The sequence below is a fragment of the Venturia canescens genome, chromosome 4 (assembly GCF_019457755.1).
Source record: "Venturia canescens isolate UGA chromosome 4, ASM1945775v1, whole genome shotgun sequence".
Taxonomy (NCBI): Eukaryota; Metazoa; Arthropoda; class Insecta; order Hymenoptera; family Ichneumonidae; genus Venturia; species Venturia canescens.
This window is the reverse complement of record NC_057424.1, coordinates 16083117-16108237: the sequence shown is the minus strand read 5'-3', so window position 1 is coordinate 16108237 and position 25121 is coordinate 16083117. Positions and strand designations below refer to the sequence as shown.

Sequence of the window (25121 nt, the reverse complement as noted above, 5' to 3'; positions counted from 1 at the left end):
AAGCTTTTTCAAAAATTCGATCGTTCTTACATTTTTTTTTCTAACAAAAAATGTCAATTTTTTGGCGGTTCGTTTATGATTCGGTTGACATTTGTGTCTATAATGAATTTTCATACTTTCAAAGGCACGTATTTTTAGTGCATGATTTTTCCAATTTCGATTTTTCATCTTTTCTTTCATAATTGGAACCGACATTGGGCTTTTATTTTATAAAAAGCCATAATAAGGTTCTAAGTTCCATGAGATTCAACGGTTTGGGGCCTTCATAAGTTTCATTATTAGCCCTTTTTCAATAAAATCAAAATTGAGACCACACAGTATTCAATATGAATATTATTCGATACAGTGAAACGATTTGCTCGAAAATACAAAGACTACGAGATGGCATTAGCACTGAAAATGAGTATCGCAGCATTGTTCGTTCTGAGTTACGTTGCCATAAACTCAGCTGGCGTAAGTGCAATTTATTTTGACATCTACAAAAATCAAGGCAACTCGCATAAAATCCGATTTTCACATTGACGATTCATCATGCACGATATTATTTGATTATTTCTTTATGCTTTATGCATATAAATAAATATGAATTTTCATAAATCTTTCGTGCATAAGTGGGATGTGGTACCGACTTGTCCTTCGGGATGGTCTGGAAAAATTGAATATCCGCCCAACTGCAAGCTATTCGTTCGATGTTCGAATGGTATGGGGACCGTTGCATCATGCTTACCGGGGAGGGTATTCAATCCGGAAAAAAAAAATTGTGATTGGCACCTGAACGTTCCCGATTGTCAAGACGGTGAGTGTTTCAAAAGTCTTCGACCGATTTTCAATGTCTTCTTTCATGAACTCATCGAATTCCATCGTTTTTGCACTAACAATTTTATTGATTTTTCTATTTGACGATTAGGCGGCTTTCTCGACATTCGACTTTCGGAATGAATTGGAATTATGACGTGGATTTGAACACGTGGGGGGGGGGGAGCGTCTCGGCGACAAGTACTCAAAGGATCCAACTCCAAAGATGAGTCACGACGTATATTTCGATAATCGTGAACGCTCGATTTACTAAGCATTACTCGAAAATACGTATAAAAAAAATAAATAAACGATTTGAAACAATTATCCAAGTGGTAGGAAAACCGTATTTATTATTATTATTATTGTTCTCGTTGTGTTGGCTCCGCGGTTGTCTCACTATTGGGATCTGACAAAATTCGTGAGACATCTGGTGTTGAATTTTCCAACTATAACCGGGGTGCATTGCTCATTGATACATATCAATTAAAATTAGTGTTTTTGCCCAAAATTAAACAAAAATGGGAGTAGATGTGTTTACACCTCACGAATAATCCAAAAAAAGAAAAAAATAAAATAGAAAAAGAAAAAAAGAGAAAAAAAAAGAAAAAAGAATTTTTAATGACTATGAATTGAACCGGACCATCGATAAATATCACTTTTTATTAAAACTACCATTATTTATCCTAAATATTTATAACTAATGCTATATTTACATGGTGAGCCTATATCATACACGGGCTTAACCCATGCGATTGCACCCTCATCTGCGCCATTTTAATTTTAGGCCACGCCTCCATGTCAGATCCCAATAGTGAAGCTTAAGGCATTTTCTCAAATAGATTATACCATTTATTCTGAGTCGCTAAAACTGCCGTGTCATCGCTTTTTTTAAACGCCGGAGATGTCGCTACGAGATCAATTCGAATGCGATTCGCGGTCGATCGGTAGTCCAATGCTCGATTTTAACTCCCGACTGAAAAAATCCTATTCGCTTCGTGCGCGTGGGCCAAGCCAAAAATCTAATACTACTGGACTAATAGTATTAGTGTATTCATGCATACTGCTAGCGCCACCATAAAGGGGGCTCCGGCGTTTTTGGAGGCATACAGAACTATATACGTATACACGACACACGCTCACTTTTAAAGTAGTATTACGTGTAAGCGCGCACAGAGCCGAATAGCGTACTGCAAATAAAATGAAAACGAGAAAAAATGAATTAAAAAAAATATACATTATCGAAAAGTGATTGATCCTTTGAAACTTCTTTACTTAAGAAAACAGTAGTAACCGTGAAAAAGTCTGAAATAAAATAGATGGAATATAATTAAGATAACTAAGAAACTGTTTGATTGTCAAGTGCAACTCCTTTGAGATTTGATTCCTGTGGTCGATATTGATTGATTGTAGATAAGTCATTTATATGCAAACATACGCAAATTTAAATATAATTTTGTCAAAGTTGAATGATTGTACAAGAATGAAGATAATAACAAAAAAAAAGTTATATGAAATAAAAATATATTATAAACATAACAGACTTTAGTTGGCATCGGGAGAAGTCGCTAGTTCTCATTCAATGATCGATTTGATTATTTTTCATTTTATATGAGAACTTTTTTTTTTTTTTTGTTATCATCTTCATTCTTTGTACAATTCGATTGTGCAATCATGGGAAAAAATGTTTCCGCGATAAATTCGAAGGGCGTTATGGATTATTTTCGTTGAATAAAGCAAAAGAAGTCGCGAAACTGAATGCCCTCGAAGCGAAATATTATAATCCTCACGGCGGCGTAGCTTCTGTACCGAAAGCCAACATGTGACGGTTGGGACTGAAAGAAAGAAATATTATGGATTTTCATGCTTAGATCGAACGCCACAAATATATTTTCGTTCTTGAATTCACATCTTCGGTCTGAATTCAAAAATAATTATAAATTTATACAACGAATGTAATGAAAGTGATGAAATTAAATGGTTATTGACACACTTTTGATGTAGTCATCGTTCGTTTGTGTAACGAATTGTTATCAACCTAGCTTAGCTAATTGTTGGAAATATTTCGTATGCCAATTGTGGTCAATTACCGGGTCATTCCTCCTCAATTTTTCTTTATTCCATTATTAGCATATCTTTTGAATTTTGTTAATACAGTTGGATCTAAACGTCTGTTTAATTAAGATTGACGTAGATGATGGTGTCTAATATTGGCTATAAAAAGTCGAATTCAGAACTCAATCGAGTCAAAGTCTACCTGGAACCTTAGTCAATTGCTTTGGCTAAGAAAGGCAAGTAAGTTTCTTTTTTTTTAAATAATTTTAACCAAATTTGGAAAAACATTCCGTCAATTCTCACGATGTTTGAAAAAAAAAATTTACTCAAAGGAAGCTTTTTCAAAAATTCGATCGTTCTTACATTTTTTTTCTAACAAAAAATGTCAATTTTTTGGCGATTCGTTTATGATTCGGTTGACATTTGTGTCTATAATGAATTTTCATACTTTCAAAGACACCTATTTTTAGTGCATGTTTCTTCCAATCTCGATTTTTCATATTTTCTTTCATAATTGGAACCGACATTGGGCTTTTATTTTATAAAAAGTCATAATAAGGTTCGAATGTTTATGAGATTCAACGGTTTGGGCCTTCATAAGTTTCATTATCAGCCCTTTTTCAATAGAATCAAAATTGAGAAAAAAAAAAATATATTCAATATGAATATTATTCGGTACAGTGAAACGACTTGCTCGAAAAATACAAAGACTACGAAATGGCATTAGCACTGCAAATGAGTATTGCAGTGCTGTTCGTTCTGAGTTACGTTGCGACAAACTCGTCAGCACGCGTAAGTGTCATTTATTTTGACATCTAGAAAAATTGAGGCAGCTTGTAAAATGATTTTTAAATTGATCATTTATCACGATACTATTTAATTATTTTTTTATGCATATAAATAAATATGAATTTTTAGACAACTTTCATTGATAAGTGGGATGTGGTACCGACCTGTCCTCCGGGATGGTCTGGAAATATTGTATATCCGGAAAACTGTAAGCTATTCGTTGGTTGTTCGAGTGGTACAGGGGTCCTTCATTCATGTGCTGTCCAGACGCATTCATTTGATCCAAAAACATTGAGGTGTGTTTTCAACGAGAAGGTTCCTGATTGCGAGGACGGTGAGTGTTTGAAACGTTTTCAAACGATTTTCATTATCTTTGTTCACGAACGTATCGAATTTCATGGTATTTGCGCTAACAATTTTATTGATTTTTCAATTTGATGATTAGGTGGGTTTATCTCCTTCGAAATTACTGATTGACTTGGAATTGGGACGACAATCTGAACACACGGGGCGAGCGTCTCGGCGTCAAGTATACTCAGAAGATAGTTTTTCAACTCCAAAGACTAGCCACACGTCGTATCTTGATAACCGTGGATGGGCGATTTCGTGATGATGACTAGAAAATATGTCTGAGAATAATAAATGATTTGAAAAAATGATCGAAGTGGTAGGAAAACTGTATTTTTACTTATTTAGTTGAAGTTGTAGCATTTTTCAGTCGCTAAAACAGTCGCGTCATCGCTTTTTTTAAGCGCCGCGAGATGTCACTATGCGCTCAACTCTGTTTTGTCGAACGTTGGATCAGAGGCCGAGCTTCGAGCCTCAAAAAAATAGAACTGTGTACACGGCCATAAGTTGAAGAATCTTTTAAATGCTTCGCTTATAACGCTAGTAATGAAGCGAAAAGAAGCACAAAATTTGGTTGGAACTCAAGTCCCCGAAGTCACAATTTAACGTGAGAAAAAATTGATAGGTTAGAAACACGTCAGAATCGACATGAGCAAAGTGCGTTTGAATAATCTGTGTGATCCCCGCGGAGAGTAGAATTCAATTAAAAACAAGGCGGCTCGAATCTTGAAAATTCCGAGAGCGTGGAGAGAGAGTCGGCGACCGACTGTTCGGGTTGCGCGGTAACTCGAAGGTTGGACGAAGCCGTGGAGGGGTTAGGAGTCGAGATGGCGTTGCGCGCGCACTCTGTTGGGCCTCAAAGAGAGAGCGCGCGTCGCTTGTAAATGGTTATATTTCTTGGTAAAAGAAGTCGTTCGGGAGGTAGCGGAGGAGCTCGAGCAGTTTGGCGTAAAGCGAGAAGCGGGTAGTACCGGCTCTGCCAGTGATCGTGACTAAACGATCCACGAGCGCTCTGTACACGATCCGTGCGCAACGATTTATACCGAGTACCGAGAAACGATTTTTTCAGCGGGCTTTTAGACATTCGTATTCAGTTCGTTCGGTACCACCGTCGCTAATTTCCCAGTGCGCGTGTGTCTTTTTCATTTTTATTCTCCTTATTTTTTAGCGCGCTATAATTATCATCACTCGACAGGCGACATAGCGCGTTGCTGGAGAACGAAGTTACGAGAGATAAGCGAGCGTCACTGCTATCCGGAGAACGGCATTGGTCGCTCCGTTACGATAGTCGTGTAACACACAGGCCCAGTACACTAAACTCTTTTTTGGAATTACGTTTTGTTTATTGCCGCGTGACAAGTGTTCGCGACGAGTTTTGTTTCGACTGCGCTCTGTTTTCCGCTCCTTCAGATAGGAAACTGAACAAATTTCGATCATTTAAAACGCCCTCGCACTTTTGAGGTTGTACATACGTTGCAAGTGTAAGGTGCACGAGAAAACGGAGATTCAACGATGAATTCGCTGCGCTGAATTGAGATCGATGCTAAAAGGAGGAGAGATAAGGAATAATCGTTTGAAAATAAACAATTATTGTGACTGTGAGAAAAGTGCTAAGCGGTCTCCCCTTTTTTCGTTCCCTTTCGTCCGGACCAGACGAAAGAGGTTTCAAATTAGTTTCCCACTGTGCTCCCCATTTTCGTGCGTTTTAACAACTTTTTCGTGGTGCATATCAAGCCGCGAACGAACGACAAAATCGCATAATGTATTCGGACGGTCACGAGGTAGACGGCAGCTGGGTGCTGCGCGTCTACGTCACCGATCTCCAGGTCGAGAGGAGTCTTCGGGTCAAAGGAGAGCTTCACATCGGAGGTGTGATGCTTCGGCTCGTCGAAGACCTCGGTAAGTTTTGACGTGTTTTTTCACGTATTTTTACGCGCCCTGCTCGAAGCCCCCGATCGACCAATATTCTTGTCAAATAAATCGGGACTCCGGAGTTCGAAAAAAACAAACAAACCGAGCTCGCCATCTTCGTCCGAGCAATCAAAGGTCAATCAATTCGAATCGCTCGACTAGATTTTAACACGAATTCGTACAGCAATTGAAAACTCGATGCAAGTAGCTTCAGCCTCGATCTTTATACTCGCTTTTTTCTATTATTTATTTTTTTTATCGTTCATCCTCAATTGTGTGACATCCAATAAGAAATAAATTGCGCTCCGGACGAGGCTCATTGAGAATCGAAAGGCGCAAAAGTGCAGCGAAAATTCTGCGAGCCTGTATTTATGCGGAGGAGCAACAAGTCGTGGGTTTGGTGTGTGTCGTTGCACGCCTCGATAAACGTCGAGATGCTGCGTTCTGGCTGTTGCCCTGGCACTGCGCGCTCCACAGGCTCGCTTGCTCAGAGCTCGCAAGAGAGTGGAAAAACTGGATGGTCCGAACTAGTTTCGCCATTGCGACGAGGACGTTGAGAAGGTGGCGGTGGCGTGGCGTGGCCTGGAGGGCCTTATTTATGTGTTAAGGAGGCAGTGAAGATTTTGGAAAGAACACAAACGCTCGCGCGCTTTCCTGCGGATCGAGGCGGCAAATAAAAATCGTGGCATTTTGATGACGCTGAATTTTGCAAGGCTCGAGTCCAAGCGAATTCGTAGTTTTTCAAGCTACACCGACGCTTCGTGAAATCGAAAAATTGGCGAAGGGCAAATGTTTTTTCCGCCAATTTCGTTGGACGCTGCAAACCTCGGCGTCGTAAATTTCGAGCTTCACCGTCAACGCAAAATTGAGTGCCGGAAAACACGACTTCTCGTCGATCCCTCCGATTTTATTTATCAAATTCTTCACTTTCCACTCCATTTTAATATTTCTTCAGTTCGAGACGATTCAGTTTCGACAGGTTTAACTTCCGCTCGAGGTTCCGTGGCAGATTCCAACTTCGATGACTCCCTGCCTCAATGTGGGGGAACAATTGACCCAAGCAATCATGAAAATAACGAAAATTCGATTCCAACGCGAGGCCTCTCGTTATCGCCGCTGCGATTCGAGCTCGCGAAATTCCATTTTCTTTTACACGAAACGCTGCTACTCTACGGCCACGCAGAGCACACCGGGGTTGGCTTTTTTCTCGAGCACACACTCGAGCTGCATGCTCGAGTTAAGTAATTCTATCGCCAGGCGCTTAGTTCATAAGATTTAAAAAAAAAAATTTATGCTGTACTCAAACCTTTAATAAAGGGCTGTGTCAAATTTCAGGGTCGGTTATCGACCTAATTTCAGAGAAATTAATTATTAAAATTGGTCGTTTTCGTGGAGGAATTTCAAAACAGCATGCAAAAACCTAACTTCCGGTTGCTACAAAATGGTATATTTGCCTAGAAATCCATAAAATTCTGGAAAAAAACTGCAATTCGTATACTTAACACTTGTAGTAATCTAATACTCCCAAAAAAAGTAGCCCTTATCGGCCTATTTTTTGCGGAATATTAAGTTTAATTTGAACTTCCGGCATTGGATTTCCTACGACTCGCTATGATAAAGAGACATGACAGTAAGGCATCAGCTGAGTGTAGTCCTAACCTCAATTTGACAGATCAGCAGAAAAGAGGTTAAACACTCACGAGTGGTCGAGTAGAAAAAAGACGGAGAGAACCGGTGTTGCCAAACGTAAACCTGGGGATAATACGCGAGTCGTTGGATTAACGTTTTTTTTCATTTTTATAATTCAATACGAACATTCGTTTAAAGGATTACATATAAAAAAATTGTACTTATAAGAAATAATTTTTTTCCATATGTCAATAATATTAATTACTTACTTACTTACTTAGACTGAAGCGATAGAATTACCTTAAGGTAGGAGTCGCGCGACAGTCGATATTAGACGAACTCGTGATTTTTAAATTATATCATTTTTACGTGATAAACTTTCATATGGCTAAAGGATTTAATAGGTTTCCGAAGATTACATCAAGAAATTTACGATCAAAAATAGAAATATATAGCACGGCATCGTATGAGAAACCCATCCCGTCAACACTATGATTGCAGAATTCATTTCCTTATCGATTAGATATAGTTTATGTTAAAATTGCTCCTCATAGATTATATTATAAAGATTCTAATGTGACCATAAAAATATAGGGCCATCGACTAATTCGAAGAGAATTTTTAAAATAATCTCGATGAAAAGTCAGAAAATGGCAGGAGATCGACTGCCATGAAGTGGCTCGATATACTTGGCAACGTTAAGGTTATAATATCTTTCGACTGTCAGGTGAAAAGAGAACCGATATATATATGTATATATTGAAAAACCGGGTCAAATAAGCAATCATAAGATATTTTTAATCATAAATTATTAAATATGATCTTGTATAAATTTATACGAATCCAGTTTAAATTGCCCCAAGATTTATTCAATACAGAAAAAACCTTTCTTATAACCTATTTTATTTCGACGATTAATAAATAGTCATTTGACCATAGAGTCGCGTGACTCTTACCTTAAGGAAGTTGAGGCTGTACAGTCATTTTTTTTACCCAAAAGTTATGACCTGTACCTTTCAAAAGTTAGGCCAGTTTACAATTTGGCAATGTTGCATACACTTTAAAGAAAAGTTGGGGAAAAAAGACGAAAAACTGGTGAAAGCACAGTCGAAAACACGAACGGTGACGATCCTAGCCTCAAAAAACTGCACGGGAAACAGATTATTATTAATATAATCTCAGCAAATCTCCTAATAAATCTGAAAAAAAATTGACATTATTCAGCAAGCCTTGCTCATGTTGCCCAAAAAATTTCATATTTTTAGCATCATTTTTAACGGAGATATAACTGAATGTGTCTTGACTTCCATAAGATTACATGTTATTTGGCCCAAATTGTTATTGATTTTTCTGAGCAACAACGCTCCTAAACTGTCTGAAAATTTAACTGATTTTTTTTTACACTTCACTTTATAAGATGCAATCGGTTTAAAAGTGATGACATCATTTGCATTCTAAAGCCTCAACTTCCTTAAATGGCCGAGAGGAGTTCTCGCAACGGTCATAACAGAGCGCACGAAGAACTGCCTCGTTTGTCCACCGACCGTTCAATTCGACGATTTTCGCCATTAACCAGCGAATTTAAATCGACGAGCCCAGTCTTGTCGCACTGGAACGATAAAATATAACTCCTCATCCGCGCAGTCTCAGGCTTTACGAGAGTTTGTTTTGCCCCGACGCCCCTTTGCCTCCCATACTTCCGAGTGAAAAATCCCGAGCTCGCTGCGTGCGGGGACGAGCAGCTACGGCTATATAATACCGGAGAAATACAGATACGTACGCGCGCATAAACTTTTTGGTGGTGCGAAAAGAGCCCCGGGGCGCCCGAGCAGCCGGAGGAATCTCGGTCCTTCGTGAATCGTTTCGTTCCAACAAGATACGAGGAGCCTCTGTGCCTCTTCCCCCTCCCTCTGTCGCCCCACGTTTTATCATTTCTGCAGCACTTTGTTCATTCCCTCGCTACAAAACTCGCGAACCTCCAGCATCCCGACTCATCCTGGTTTTTTGCTCGTCCACGAGAGAATTTTCTTTCATCCTTTTCGGATGAACTTTCACGTGGATGAACAAAGGTTTGGGGGCGATTAAACACTCGACGAGGAAGCTCTCAATTATTGCAGATCTCGGGGCGCGCAACTCCGGAAAAAGACGCTCCGATCGAGCTCGAGTTGGCTTACTCGAGAATGTGGAAACCAGTTTTCCCATGTGGGCAAGAGAAAACACGAAATTTCTTCACTTTCGGTACCCTCGCCTCACAAAATTCCTTCTCCTTAAGCCTCTTTCGTATTTTCGTTTTCTCTATCCCCTGGCCTCTTTGTTGCGCGTTATATTTTTCCTTAACTCATTTCCTATTAAGTTATTCCCCGTGTCTCGTATAGCCAAGGCTCGCCATCGACGTGCACAGTGATGGCGACTTGGCCAGTGTCCGGGTGCTTGGACACGGTGAAATCTTCGCCCACGCCCATCCATTTTGCCCCATCGTATAAATACGTGTGTAAATATATATTTGTGTGTCCCAGCGAGTCTCAAGTGGAGAACAAACATTCGCGCACTGCCCACTCGGCGGAAACTTTAAATCCGTCGTCCAACACCCTCGAGAAACTCGTTCGGAGTTCCAACGCTTGCTTCTACATTTTTAATACATAATGAACTTTTAGCTAATTTTACAATTTGAAACTGGTCGAATGGGCCCGAGCCGGAGCCACGGGAGCTGAGACCGTTGAGAAAATACCGATGACGCGCGTAGAACCTCAATTGCACAATTGGTTTCTTCGCTTCTTGTTAGGATTTATAAATTTCGTTGGAACCGCGGAGTAGTCCTAAGAAATCGGGAAGCTTCGTACTGCAATAGTCCGCAATGAGCTTGAGCAGCTCGAAAGGTACGAGGAAGAAAGGCGAATGAGGAGAAAAATGAGACTTCGCTCCTCCGAAAATCCTTACACTTGCTTCCAAGCACGTCCGAGCGCCTCTAAACGAGTTTTCGAGGAGCAGAAAAAATGAGTCCGAAAGACTCTCCCGGGCCCGGTGTAGAGAATTTTTTCGATGCTCAGAAAATGATTTCGCTGTTTCGAAATACTTTGTTCCCACTTGTTTTCCTCTCGTTTCGTATTCCTTCGCTACAAAATGCTCACCATAGTTTTGCAGTTTGGAATACGAGCCAAAAAACTTTGGTGTTCGTACAAAATTTTCTTTCCTTTCTCCCGCACTCGTTCATCTGCGCTTTTCGCAATGTTTTATTTTCTGCTCCACTGCAGTGATTACCCCACTGATAAAACTCACTGTATACGTGCACAAACCCGAGCCGGAAACAATGGCGTGAGCGAAAAGAAGAGAGAGAGAGAGGGCAGAGTGAGGATACGATAAAGTATTGACCGGACGCAGGCCAAGCCTCTCTCGCAAATGAAACATTTGAGATCAATATAAATGCATTATCATCCCGAATTACCGGATATGATGATATATACACATATAAACATTGTACGATAATCGCGGATGTGCAGAAGATCTGTGATATCGCGCCACAAGCGACGAGTAGCTCTTTCATTAAAGAAATATGTTTGTGCTGTTTCAATACCGTTCTACTTTTGTCAGGCAGCTGAAAGAAAGAGTTTTACATTGACTATTGGCGTGTGGAATTGCCTTTTTCTGTATTCGGCTTTGGCCAGATAATTTAGAATCTTGGGAAAGGACGGTGAAGCTCGCAGGGTTCGAGTCCAACGAATTTGTAAAAAAAATATTTGTAATTCGCCAATTTTTTTATTTCACGAAGCACCGGTGTACGTTGAGAAAGTACGAATTGCGAATTCGTTAGGGAACGAAATTGGAGAATTACTGGAATCATCGGAGAGTTATTTTTCACACCATTTCGTTCGACTCCGACGTTGCAAAGTGCAGGGTCAATTTTCAGGATCGAGGATAACGATTGGACATTCTGGCACGCGGACACGAGGGGTGAAAAAACGGTGGACGAGCTCGAGAAACTGAAAGAATCATGAACAGGAATAGAAAATGGTTTTTGCTTGATTGGAGTTATGAGAAATTCGAAAAGTCTTATAATTAGTTACGTTCGGCCAGATGTTCGTGGAACGTAAACTCGTTTGGTACGTCGATGGGGGCGTACATAGTTTTATGTTACTGACCCAATAAACTCGATGTCCATCTCCCTTGGCTTTTTGCCTCTCCATAAACACAGACACAGACCCACGTACAGGCTCACAGTCGAGTTGGAAAGTATCAGAGGCTCGCGAACGACTTGCGGAGGACTGAAAAGCCCACGAGCGTGCACGGAGAGTTTTTTCTGCGGGTTTAAAAACGGAGCGAGAAAATCCGAAGGTTTCGCAACGACAGAAAAATACACGAGGAAAAAAAACGTCCGTTGTTTTTCTCATTAGCGTCATCGGCCCGCCGAAGATTCGTTACTTATTTTTCATCTTCACGTTCCACCGCACGAATCGCCGGGAGTGACGTGTACCTCTGACGAGTCTCAGCTGACGATTTTATCCGAATAAAAATTCCGTTCAAAGGTAAATGGACTATTGGATTACGAGGACGGTCGTCGGTGGTTTCGAGCCCCGGATGAACGGGACGGAGCGCGACGACTCGATGCAGTATCTCGACCGCAAATGAATCTAAAAAATTTGTATTCTTTACACAGACGTGCTCAATCACGAGTTCGTGCATCGAAGCTCGTTTCGTATGACTTCATATGTTACCATGGGATGATTAAGGAGTGACGAGACACCGAGAGTCACCGGACGCGACGATTTCCAATGCCGTTGATCCAACGTCGTAGATTTTGGAGACCACAAATAACGGGCAGAGAAGCAACAAAGTCCTCGTTCGATCTCAGAAACCGTAAATTTGACGTTGACACGAAATTCACGTCTCAGAAAACTTCGACACGAAGAAAAATGATGGGCAGCTTTCGATAGTTCGCGAGAAAGCTAAATGCTTCGATGCGGAAACACTATTTTGAGGAGTCTGAGGAGCCGTTTCTTTTCGGCAATGACACTTGGTACGAGATAAGCCCGAAGCGTAGAAAATTGCGAAGCTTGCGAAGTCTCGAGACACGGGTAAGAAGTCTCTTCGCTGTGCTATCACACACGCCACTTTGCCTCCTCTTTACCCTCTCGTAGCCCCGGTACACGGATAGAGCGACAAGTTATTCCGCTGGGGGACAGAGTAAAGAATCTCCAGAGGGAGAGAGAGAGAGAGAGAGAGAGACAGACAGAATGAGGGGAAAAAGGAAAGAGAGAAAGAATACGCAGCGAGACCAAGATGGAAAAGATTCTGTTCCGTTCTCTTTCTATCTTTCTTTCATCTCCCCCCTCCTCTCGCTCTCTTTTGGTCCAATGTACCGTACGTCAGCGACTCGATGACAAGACTGCATTCTTGTTACGCTGCTTCCGCGAAAAGTGTCCATCTCCCCACCTCTTATCTTTTCATGGCTATAACAATTATAAGATTTTTCTAATTCCACATTATTCTCAGCATGCTAATTGCGAGGATCCTGAGCGCCTTCGCAAAAGCGTAAAAAATCTTCGACGCTTGGCTTCACGCTTTTATTCTCATTCTTGAAACGATTCCTTCGGGATTAACGATCGTTCAGCGAAACACATTTCTCCAGGGTCGCATAAAGTCCTGGAAGATTGGATGATTATGAAGAGTAATTCCACTTTGATGCGGATACCTCAGGATCTACATTGCTGTCTTTTCTTAAGGGCTGTGAACGGTGAAAACGTTGGAATTTAAGGTGTTTTTTCGTTTATTTTATAAATAAAAATTGGTTGGATGGATTTAAATGAAACTTTGTACACGTGTTCAGCATACTCAGAGGTACTGGAAAACATTTTTTTACAATTTTTTTTATGGTATTTTTTTGTACAATGGTGCGTTGAAAATGGCACCCCTTGAAGGGGCTTTAACAGCAGATCTCAAAAATGAAACGTCGCAGGACAAAAAACCAAAAAGATTCTTAAAATATATGCTGTTAGTTGTCGCACGACGTGGGGAATTTTGAAAATAATCTTTAGAAAGAAAATGGCAACAGTTTGAATAAAAAATCACATTTTTCGTGAATTTCTCAGTAGAAAATTGTTTATAAAAACTTTTTCTTTTACAACGTTTTATGTAAATTCATCCAACCAATTTTCATTTATAACAAAAACGAAAGAGACAAATCAACATTGGAAAAATCACTCGGCACGCTCGCGTCACGAAACTTGACGACATTTTACGAGAGAAAAGTGTGTTCGCACGTGCCGAGCCCCAAACGTCCCTGATCTAACGAGACGTTTTTCCATTGTTGAGAAACTGAAAATATATATTCACCGAAAATTATGTAATCTCAGAGGATTTCCTCTCGAGGTTCTGGCAGGTGTAGCACATTTATGTGCACACGCGCTCGTTCCTCATGACCGGAATAGTAAAAGGTGCTCTTTCGCCCGCTGACAAGGTGCACAAAGCAGCGCTCTCTGCGAAGTGTGGTCTCGCTCCAGAGGAGCTATAAAATACGTGGGCGATTTAGTGCATAGTATGTAGCTATTACTTGCTTTACTAGCTCTATATATGCGGATCCTTCGTCGATGCAATGCACTCGAGAGCGAGCCAAGTGTTCGTTTCGACAAAGCGTACAGTCCACGCAGTCTTGAATAACGCGAACGTCGACTCGCACACTCGCGAGACTTGGAGCATAATACCGCGGCGCGTATATCGATGACAAAATAAATCACGAATATCGACATAATTGTGTCGTGCGAAGCGATAATTCATATCCGTAATTTAAATTTTAATGCTGCGATATTTTCGCAGCTCCGAGGAATGTTGACGAGCCGATTGAAATTGCGTCACTCGTGACACAAATTTCGTACTTCTTTCGATTTGTCAGTGAACGATGCTTGGGCTCGTGGCTCGTGCGATGCAGTCGATGAGATTCGAGCACGAAAGAAGGTCGAGTCCGCGGCGTGCTCTTTGCTCCCGTTTTCTGGGCACTTTCTAGGGACAAATTCGTCCCGAGTCCCCGGAGCTAGGATCGTGAAAACGATCTCCAAAGGCGAAAAATCCTGACTCAATGCACGCGCATACAGCACCCCCACTTGACTCGATTTATACGCTCGGCATACCAACGCCTCGAATTACCGTATTACAGGGACTGTAATTTCATCTCGAGAGGCCCCAAGTACGCCTCTCCGCATCAATGTGCTCGTGTTTATTCAGGGATATACGTATGCATAGGCTAATAAAATGTACGTGTGAGTACGTGCGGTCACATATGTACATACGAGTATTCAGCAACGGAGATTGCGAACCGGGCCCGAGTCTACGCGATGGCGGCCTTGTCTCGCGGAAGAAATCCTTGAGAAAGTTGCACGCTGCACACATTTCGATTGATACTTTCATCGATTAATTGGAAAACTATGATTTGCGTTTCCTTCACAGGAAATTATAAAATTCTCTGGAAAATAGCTCGAAAATTGTGAGGAAAGGGTGAGGACAAAAACACTTTTCATTTAATATTTCATTCATTCGGCTGAATATAAAAAATTGGAAAAAACGCGACAGAATCCTGAAAAATGGGAATGCGAATCCAACGAACACAAGCTGAATGAACAAGGAGAAAAAATTTGACAAAATATTTGTCAACGGAGTGTGTGTCGTCGTAGGGTTTTAGGTACGAAATAAAATCGTAAGTCGAAAAGACTCATCCGCGAGGTGATAGAACATGGGATCGATGATGAACTTTTACGTCGACGATTAGTCAGCGAGTATATTAGTGGGATGGGATACGATTAGAGGAGATTAAATTAAATTATAGGAATGAGTGTTGGTATGTGTGTGCCCGGCTGCACGAGATCTCTTTCCCCTTCCCAGAGCAGCCCGCGCTCTACCGTGTGTCCTCGGTCTGTGTTTGATTTCTCTTCGTACAAGAAGGCAAGGTCGCACTTACGGTACTCCACGATCCAAAGACGGGGCCGTTGCGCCTCTTTCGCCGAGCTTCTCTTCACAATACGAAAGAGAAGGATGTCTGGGTATGTGTGCGGCGGGGAGAGGGAGGGAGAGAGGAGCGGAGACGGAGCTATAACGAGATCTCCGCTGCATCGGATCGCCTGGAAATACCTCCGTGCGGTCCAGGAGATTTCTCCTTCCCTCTCTCTCGCGAGCTCTCTTCTTTCTCTTTTTGCATGCTCTTTTATACTGACGACAGTGTTGCGAGAACTCGCGAATACCGGCTCGCGTATCCGAGATCCTCTTTTATCGTCCTGCTCGATTCGCTCTTTGGCTTCTTCTATCTGCCTCGAGAGTCGAAAGAGGCAGCCAATTTTTCAAGGATCCTGACGATTGTGGGATTTGGCGTGCACGCGTTTTTGGCTCGCCCTCATACAATTTCGATGTTCGCGCGCGTATCGCGTTGGCAAGAATCTTTTTTTCTGCTCGCTCATTCGCTTTTATTCTTCTCGAGTCTGCTTCGTTTTAGTGACAAATTGGATGAGCTCCGCTCAAAGTTGTTGACAGAATGATTTTCGGAGGAATCTAGAACGGAAGAAAATTTTTATTGTTTCTACGAAAAGCTGTTATTCACCTATTTCGAAAATCGAATTATATTCCTGCGCAAGCTCCCCACGGTATTTGAGAAGACAGGATTCTTCGACGCGACTAAAGAGCTGCGAGTCCTTCAGGATGAAGCCGAACGATCTGAGAGGCTCGAGATCAGCCTGCAGCCAAGCTATTACATCGAACGACCGCGAGGGCGCGTGGGGAGAAGCGTTTCGGGCCTGACGTATCCGAGACCCCTGAGAAAAATGGATCTCGGAGGTGCGCACGTCACGTCAACCACCTCGAACCATTGAGCAGAGGAAACGTTAGGGATTATTACGAAAACTCAACCCGTAGGCCGATAACAAAGATCCCACGAAGTTTATGGCATGGTTGTGTGTATTAAGCATAATATTCACTCGAATCTTCCTAAACTATAATCTCATTCGTCGTGGCCTTCGGGTCTTAGAATGCAAAACTCTCCTTCGCCCCTTTTTCTCCCCCCCCCCCCCCCCACCCTCTTTCTCTATTTTATTACTATTGTATGATTTTTTAATGCACGAATTACGTCGTTGCCACTACTAGACAAATGATCTCTTGTTATAAATGCACTGTATTATTTGCTACCATTGTGTTATTGTGAATTCAGCGCGGTATCTACGAAATTACTATTAAATTTTTGGTTGTATTTAATAATTATTTTTCGTCTTATTTTTTGTTACTGAAAAATGTTATATTTTATTGAAATTGTCCACTTGCCTCAAAGACTACGTCTGAGGCACAAATATCCGTCCACTCCTCTCTCTCTCTCTCTCTCTCTCTCTCTCTCTCTCTCTCTCTCTCTCTCTCTCTCTCTCTCTCTCTCTCTCTCTCTCTCTCTCTCTCTTTTCTTCTCTCTCTCTCTCTTCGGGCTATGTTATTACGATGTGCAACAAACCCGACTCGAGTATAGCCCCAACTACGTTTATGTCTGAATATCGATCTCCACGATGGAATTAAAGTACAATTGTACATACTTTTCTTTCTATTCATACGAATAGGGCATTCACCCGTGAATGGATGAATGCATAAACGTCTAAACACTGTCAGGCTTCATTTTTTTAATACTATTTAAATGATTGGGTGATCATTTTCATTTTGTTCGAACGATTCAACCGATTTTTTTATCTCCGAAACAGGAAAACTTAAGGATTAGCACTGTGGTCAAGAGCGACGCTTCCCATGGAAATATGTAGAAAAAAAGAAGCCAAACTGCGAGGAATCGAATATCATTCCCTGATTTGTGGAACGTTTTTATTCTTATTTATCGTATCCGCTTGCAGTAATTCCAAGGAAATTCAGATTTTGCCATCCAATAAATCAGAATCGCCGGTATCGAGATCCTGCAACGACTTTCATCAAAGTCTTTTGTACAGTTTTTCAAACAGTGACTCATGAAAGAGTTCGGTTTCGTGCTGCGGGCCCATGTGCGGGATCCGCGTGTATATAAAACGCTCGATGTAGAAAAATATACGTACATGTATGCAAACTTGGCGTTGATGCACTCGCAACAGTCTCGAGTTACATGCTGGATATCCGTCGAATTCTCTGCACGCGTGCACTCCCGGTGTGCAGAGCTCTGGAAAAGTTTGTGTCGGGGATTCCGCACGGTGGAGTGGACCGAGCCGCGGATTGCCGACTTCGTCGAAGCGGTCACTTTCATCGTGCGAACTGGCTACGCGTCAGTCAAGGACCGGGATTTTTTTCACTCGCAATCCCTTGTTTCGTCGTTTACTCTGAACTCGCGCGTGAAAATAATTCTTTTCCCGATGACTCAAACGCACACGAAACAAGTTAATTGTTCTCGGTCCTCGGCATTCGCGGTGGAGCGCGTTGAACCGAAATGTTTGAGCAGTGTTTTCGTCGGTTTCGCATATGTGCTGGCTTCCGATGAAACATTGAGCGGATGTTTGATCACGAGAGCGGGAGTTACCGTTCCTATTTTCGTGAAGAAACGACGCGGGCGTGTTTAATTATTGGGCCGTTTGAGAATTGTCTCGAAAAAGATCGCGACCATTCCGGAGGCCGTGAGGGTTCGAGTACGCGGGAGCAAAAACGGTTGCATGACGAGGGACCTCGTTACGATTTGGGAAGGGCGCGCCCGTACGTTCGGCTCTCCCGCGTCGCTCGGTCACTTTGCGCGCAGAAATATTCCACGATGTGGGAGATTAAAAAATTCAAGAAAAACAGAATAACGCGGAGGATCGTAAATTAGAGGGGAAAATATGCGGCGGCATAAGCCGGGCCCGACTCGTTTTCGACTTTTGCGTCTTTCTTCCTTCGCTCCACAATTCCGGACGAATTTGTATATAACGAAAGCTGACTCATCGCTGCGTATACCAACAACTGTTGATTCACTTTTCGAGTACGTGTTTCTCGCAACTGCAGCAGACGAGGAAAAAAATTATTATTTTGTCCTCGTTATATATACGCGAGGATACCGCGACGACTCCTCACATTTCGGAGCTTCGTTTTTCCCCGTGGTTTGACACGTGCTTCCCTTTTTTACCGAAAAACTCGCCGAAAGAAATTCCATCTCTTTAAAGTAGGTACTTCTCTTCCGGTTTATTCCGAACGATTTCGATAAGAAATAGTACACGCGTGACGTAACGTTTTTCGTGCGGCGAAGGGCGTCGACGCATGAATGAAACTGATATCGATAGTCGTGCGAGCCTGCTCCTATCGCCTTTATACGTTTATATCAATCCGTACGTTCGTTCGTTCCCATCCATCCGCATGAACGTGTGTTCCATTACACCAACTCCAATACTCACGCGGGCCGATAGCCAGCGCTGTATCTGAATCGATAAAACGCTCTCCCGACGCACCGAAATAATTGATAAGTTTTTATAACACCAGCGGTAAGTTTCGTCTTCCGATAAGAAGCGCTCGAAAATACAGGCATTCTTGGGGAATGATAAATTTAAAAATACGTTTACCGCAGTGGAAGGCTCTCGATATTTTTGGCCTGCTCGAACGAACTCCGAAATACTTGACACACTTTTTCTTAAAAGCTTGTAACTTTTGTCGTCACTCTCCGTCGTCCCGTGACTTTCGATCCTGCCGCATGGCAATTTCACTGCGTTTAGTTCACACGGAAATACTTCCGGAACACTCGCGCGAGCTCGAGATTCTTCGACGGCGGAATGTTTTTCGTGCATGGAAAAATAAGCCGTTTAGAATCGCCGGTCGAGTAGCACTCCATTGAGGATTTCGTTCCTGGGATAAGCAATTTTTTAATTGCCACAAAAAGTCGTTTAATTGATGGGGATAGCGAGAATTCATTCTGCCTTCGGACGTACGATGACGTCACCGAATCATCGACGTTGACGACGGAAACGAAGAGATGCTAACAGCGCGCGATTACGAGCACGAAAGAGAGTTTAAAGTTTGGCCGAAACCTTGACGGAGTGACTTCATTACGTGGTTAAAGAGCACCAAGGACGAGAACCGTATATGGCCGCAACGCTGTCCGGCCACGCTGCATCTTTATCCAATAATTTATAAATATCTGCTCTACGTAAAGCGGGATTAAAAGTTACATTTATTGAAAAAAACCTCATTTTTCAATCCTTTTCTCGCGGTTTGTTGACACAATCGTTAGACGGGTTTCCAGTTACTTGATCATTTGTGTTGCGAACTTTCTTGAGCCTCTTCCGAAAGGAAGTTCCGAGGCGCAACGACCGCAGGGGAATAGTCAATTGGATTGTGCTCGATGATCCGAGAGCTCCGAGTTCTACGGTCTTTTGACAAACGATAATCGTTGTTCTCGAATGGACGTCGAGAAGTCAAGGTAATTCGGAGGATTTTCAAGGCCACCAATTTTATGTAATTATGTTTAAATAAGGGGCAAAGCATAATTGGAATGTAGCATCAGTAAAATCGTTGATTCTAACTCCGAAAAAGCCCCGACGAAGTCGTGAGAGGCGTCGATGATCATTTTTCCATAATGACGAACAAACTTTTCTCATTATTTCAACGTTTTTTTTTTTTACGGAGAGCTCCAAACTATTGTTTACAGAAAATCGATTATTTTGCTTTCGATCGCACAGCGAAGAGCTCAATTTTAAAAAATGTAAAATCCATGCAGGAGCAAAGGCGGAGGAGATCCATACGCGCAGCATCGAAGCTTATCCAAAAATATCCCACGTCCGGGCACCTGGTTTACACAGCGTTTTTGCTGCGAGCGTTCATCGTTTTCGTATTGGTCCTGAGCAGATTTACGCTCTTAAGTTTGTTAGTCGGTCATTAAACGCGCTGCGTATATTTTTTCAATCCGTGGAGAGTTAAAATTGAATCGCGCGTTTTCGTTGCTGTTCAGAGAAAGCATGATTTTTTCGAAAGTTCTTCACCCCGTTCGAGTCGACAGAGTAAACTCGCTTTTTTCCACAAAATCAGGTGTAAAGTTTCGAGATTTTTTATTCTTTCATCGCGAATAAATCGCATTGAAAAAGTTGGCAAAGGCTCAAGGACATCTTCGCTTTCGAGTTTCTTTGGGCTTTTAATTTTCATTGTTTTTTTTTCGTCTTGACTCGAAGCTTCTCATTTGCGGCCATTAGTCCGACCATAATTTAACGTGACCGAGCAACTTTTCAGAGCGAAGTTCCTCTACCTTGTTCGGTGATGTGCAACGAGACGAAATGCAAGATCACTTCTCTCTGGTCTATTAACGACGTGCCAGGAGTGATTCTGTGCCAGGAGGCTCACAAAATGGGCCTCACAATCTCAGCGCTCATCGGATTTTCCATTCGAGCGTATATCCCTTTTGTCCCCTTGAATTTTACGACAGGTAGATGAAAGTGGAGACGAAAAAACGTTCTCAAGGAGGGTCGTTCCGGGTTGAACCTATCGCGGGGGCTCCGTGCATTGAACCGCTTGGATTTTCGTCACCACACGAATCGAGGGAACGGTCAAAACTCGAAAAAAACGAGCATTCAAGTCGGGATTTTCGAGACACGATATTCAATAATTGTTGTGACGGAATGAAAATTTATTTGCGAAAAAATTTGCTTTCAAATCATCATGGAAAATTCACAATAATGAAAAATATTGGCAATTGGATTTTGCGATTCCAAAATTCATGTTTTTCTTGTCTCCGAGGAAAAGTGTCACATAAAAAAAATACACGGGACAATTCGTTCGAGTCCATGTGAACCAAAATGATTCAAGGATCATATTTTATTAACCAGATTCGAAGTTTTTCGTGTCTTGGATCAATGCCACGTTTGCTGGTACTTTTTTATTGGATATTTCGTTCGTGATTGGGTTGCAGAGAAATGTTGCGTCCGTGCCAAATGCTGTGTCTATATCATTCATCGATCCATGAATAATTCAAGACAACTTCCAGATTTCTTTTGCTTATCGCCACATTGCGGATTTTCTTATTGTCATTGATTTTCCTCCGCTCGAAGAAGCACGGCAACTAGGAAACGTGCAACGAGAACGATCCTGGAACTCGGGCTGTAAAATCTGAGCTCAAATTTGTGTGAAATGATGATGAATCCGAGACGAGAAACGTGAAATTTTAAACGTACATCGACGACGTGAAATTCACTGTATAAATTCATGTCTTCCCGGTCAGAAAATCGTCCCGGATCTCGACACACTGCGAACACGACATTTGATATGAAAATTGTAATAAGAGGAAAGTGAATTCAGCATCCCATGACGATCGATAATCGATACGTCGGGACAGGTGCGTTCCGGTTTGATCGAACAGCCTTAACGAAGCAGGGGGAGACCCGAGCCTCCCACTGTCTGGCTCTATCATTAACGTCCGGTTCGATTAAGCGTTACCGGAGCTCACCGATCCGCGTAAGCATTCAACGTTAACTCCATTTACCGATAATCCCCGCAGTACACGAAAGGGCCGAGCTCCCGATAGCAAAAAAACTCGTGTTCGGATATGCTCACTCGATAAATTCGTTCGTTGACAAGAAGCGAATGGCCAATTAGCTGCCGGTGGTGAAAAAAATAAGCGAAACGATCGAAAATATCGCGATTCGTGAAAACGCGCATTTCATTCTCAGCAATAAATAAAACAACAGATTCATCGAAGCGACGAATGTCTCACTGGAATTATTAATATTTACGAATCTCTCGCAAAGCGCTGGAATTCGGAGCCCCGAGGCTGCGTCCATTCAATTCGATATTGTCAATAAGAACGTGAAATTACTTCGAGCTCCTGGTTCATGGGGCCTCAACACATCGCGTCAAATTAGTGTTGGTCACACAGACTCGACCGATGAAATGCGAAATACTGAATGGGCGTGGATAGGAAATCTTGTTTTCTCTAAGAAAACCACAGAAAGAAAGGAAAAGAAAAACATTTGTCGCGAGGAATGAAAGGTTTCGAGCTTCCGGGTCACGTTATTAACACGCACGAAACTCTCGTCGACGAAGTCCCAGTGAGGATCAGGGAAATGTCACATGTGTCAAGGGGCCTGTGGTGCTGGCACAGTCTGTGTAACCTGTGCATTTCTCGCATCTCGACAAGCTCAAAAAGACGTTCCGTGTTCGCGTGCCTATTTGGAGGCAACTTTCACCGGCGACCTCCGTCGTATTTTCGTGTTTTTTACTTTTACTCAATTTTAATCACGCGAGAGCGATTTTTCGAGTTGTACTGCGCTTCGAAATGGCGAAAATGATCAATTTTTTTTTATTGCACGCACGATGGTCAATAGATCACGAAAATACTCAAAAAAGTAAGCGAATGGCAATGATTTGAACTTTCGTCGACAACGATACGCTTCGTGCTGGCGATTTTCAATAATTTTTTATCAAATTAAGAAACAGAAGACAAAACGAATGCTCAACGTACGCTGTCGAACCGAATTTCGTAAACTGGGAATCTCTTACGTTGTTTTTTCTAACTCAATGTACAAAATTGTTTTTACCGGTTGAAAAAAAGTTTTTAGCAAAGAACTTGAGACTCCGTTACTCACGATTTGGCCAATTGGTCTAATTCATATTTCGTACGCCAAATCGTTTAATCCAATGATCCCCTCGAAGTTACGTGATCTCTATATCCCATTTAAATATGAAATATGAATTCGTGCATCTGTGTGTATAGATAAAATACACATCCGTTGAGGCCACTGCGATAAATCCGTTAGTGACGATCGCTCCTCTCAAGAAACATGTACGCGCGAAAAGTCTATTGGACGTGGGTACTTGTGATTTGATTAAATAACAAGCGACATCCCATAAATCGTGCCCTCCAGTTTGCAGCGCGTTATACAAAGATCGTAGTCATTGGCCCAGGGGCGTGTGCATGTGCAAGAGTTTCAAATGTCTCTTTAGAAAGACTCGTCAAATTCTTCGAAAACTCGTTGAAATTTTTTTCCTTTTTCCCAGAGAATTTAAATCGTAGTTCGAGTAGTTGGACTCCCGATAAGAAACCGAGAAAAAATGTCGAAGGACGTGATAATGAAATTGCCACGTTCGCCCGCTGCTCTCCTCAATTTTGTAACAAGAGTTATCACTTTTTTTCGTATCTATAATTAAGTCTTGCACGAAGAGTTATTCGCGTATACATAATGAGAAACACGAGAAAAAAAATCGTGGGCGCACACGAATCTCGTTTATTTTATTTTAATAAAATGAAATTCTCGAGATTCGTGCTCACTTTAATTACCGCTTGGAATTGATAAGTGCTCGTTGATAAACAAATGCTGCTCTCTCAGTTTATTAAATCGAGTAGTTATCGGCCCTTTGACGCACGTTCAAACATTCGCAGTATATAAAGCGTATAATTGGAGCACGATATCGATGGAAATGCACGATTATGTGTACGCGAGCAAAGCGTGTACAGTGAAACTCGTGCAGTTGTAACTTGTAACCCAAGTAACCCGAGGGAAACGAGTCATAAAAAAAAGAAAAAAAAATGAAGAAAACATATGCCCCATTATAAAAGCACCTCGTTGTTTCATACGAGCACATATTCCTTCGATCTATGCCCCCCTCTGTTCTTTCTCATTTTTTCCTATCTCTAGTTCCACTCTCCGTTTTTATTGCAACGAACGTATAGAGGAACACACAACTAAAACCGTGGAATCAGCTACAAGAATTCTACAAAAAAATCCTCAGTGTTTCTGAGCTCTGAGAGGAAAACCGGATGGACTTTTTGTAGCGAAGTAACAACTCGTAACCGAATGTTTGAAAAATCATTTTGTCAATTCGAGTTTATTTGGGAGGGGAATTTATTAGAATTGTGAAAAAATCACGAGTCTTTGTCACGGTCGACAGTCACGTGAGTGCAGGAAATAAAATGGAGAGAAAATGTTGTTGAGGAGTGTGCAATGCGTTGGAAAATCGTTCGAGCAGTTTCAATGTTTACTCAACGAATGAATATCGTGCACGATAACAGAAATTCCACGCAAGAAAAATGCTACGATAAGTGAGATTTATAATGAAAAATAAATCAACGGAGGCGCGAATACGAAGGGAGACGAAACAACTTATTTTTAACAGGCCTTGATGCAAAGATTTTGTAATGCGTGATCGCATCGGTTCAACAGTAGCTTATGACATAATGAGTAAATTCCTTTCGCGGTATATTGACGATATTGGATGACGGCGGTAATACACGCTGCTGCGCGAAAACGATTTATAACGCGATAGTCGCCGGGGATACGTAAGCAATCGAATAAATGCCAGTGGCAAGATAAGCAACGCGGATATTAAATGCATTGCTGCGAATGCATAATTTTTTGCAATTATAGCCTCGAATTCGTGTCTGTATATAGACACAGGAAAATATTGAGTCTGCTGATAATTATCTCATCGATTGGCCAAATCACGAAGGCCTTTTTTACATTCAACCGTATCCCTCGCGATGTCGTAACTCGTGCAACTTTACGATAAAACTCGATTCGGACTCAAATTGCACAACATCTTTTCGGAGTCGATCAAAAACCTGAATGTTTCGTTCAATCACTTGGAACGGGAACGGGACTCGAATCGTGCAAATATTCTCGTGTCAGAGTAATTCATTTTTTCATTATTTTTAAGTAAATCGACGCGAT

General features: G+C 41.8%; 2 protein-coding genes and 1 long non-coding RNA gene across 3 annotated transcripts in view; 2 read left to right on the top strand and 1 right to left on the bottom strand.

Moving 5' to 3' along the window:
* The first annotated feature begins 293 nt into the window (after nt 1–293).
* On the top strand, nt 294–1101 carry LOC122408827 (uncharacterized). Its single transcript, XM_043415893.1, has 3 exons — nt 294–453; nt 613–796; nt 908–1101. The coding sequence occupies exons 1-3, from the start codon at nt 382–384 to the stop codon at nt 937–939; spliced, it is 288 nt and encodes a 95-aa protein (XP_043271828.1). The 5' UTR covers nt 294–381; the 3' UTR covers nt 940–1101.
* LOC122408828 (uncharacterized) lies at nt 1021–4738 on the bottom strand. The gene is made up of 2 exons (XR_006260549.1): nt 4328–4738; nt 1021–4255 (listed from the first exon to the last, which is right to left on the bottom strand). It is a non-coding gene; the product is annotated as an uncharacterized lncRNA (long non-coding RNA).
* Nucleotides 4739–4903: 165 nt separating this feature from the next.
* The window catches only part of LOC122410144 (unc-112-related protein-like), a 48644-nt gene continuing 28426 nt past the window's right edge, over nt 4904–25121 (top strand). The window contains exon 1 of the mRNA XM_043418217.1: nt 4904–5886. Within this exon, the coding sequence (XP_043274152.1) occupies nt 5748–5886 (139 nt within the window). The 5' untranslated portion in view covers nt 4904–5747. The remainder of the gene's footprint in view (nt 5887–25121) is intronic.

Excerpts from the sequence above, each read along its gene's own strand:
- LOC122408827 (XM_043415893.1), top strand. The coding sequence starts at position 382 with ATGGCATTAGCACTGAAAATGAGTATCGCAGCATTGTTCGTTCTGAGT. Across the intron at positions 454-612 it reads TTGCCATAAACTCAGCTGGC|TGGGATGTGGTACCGACTTG; the intron begins GTAAGTGCAATT and ends TTCGTGCATAAG. Across the intron at positions 797-907 it reads CGTTCCCGATTGTCAAGACG|GCGGCTTTCTCGACATTCGA; the intron begins GTGAGTGTTTCA and ends TTTGACGATTAG.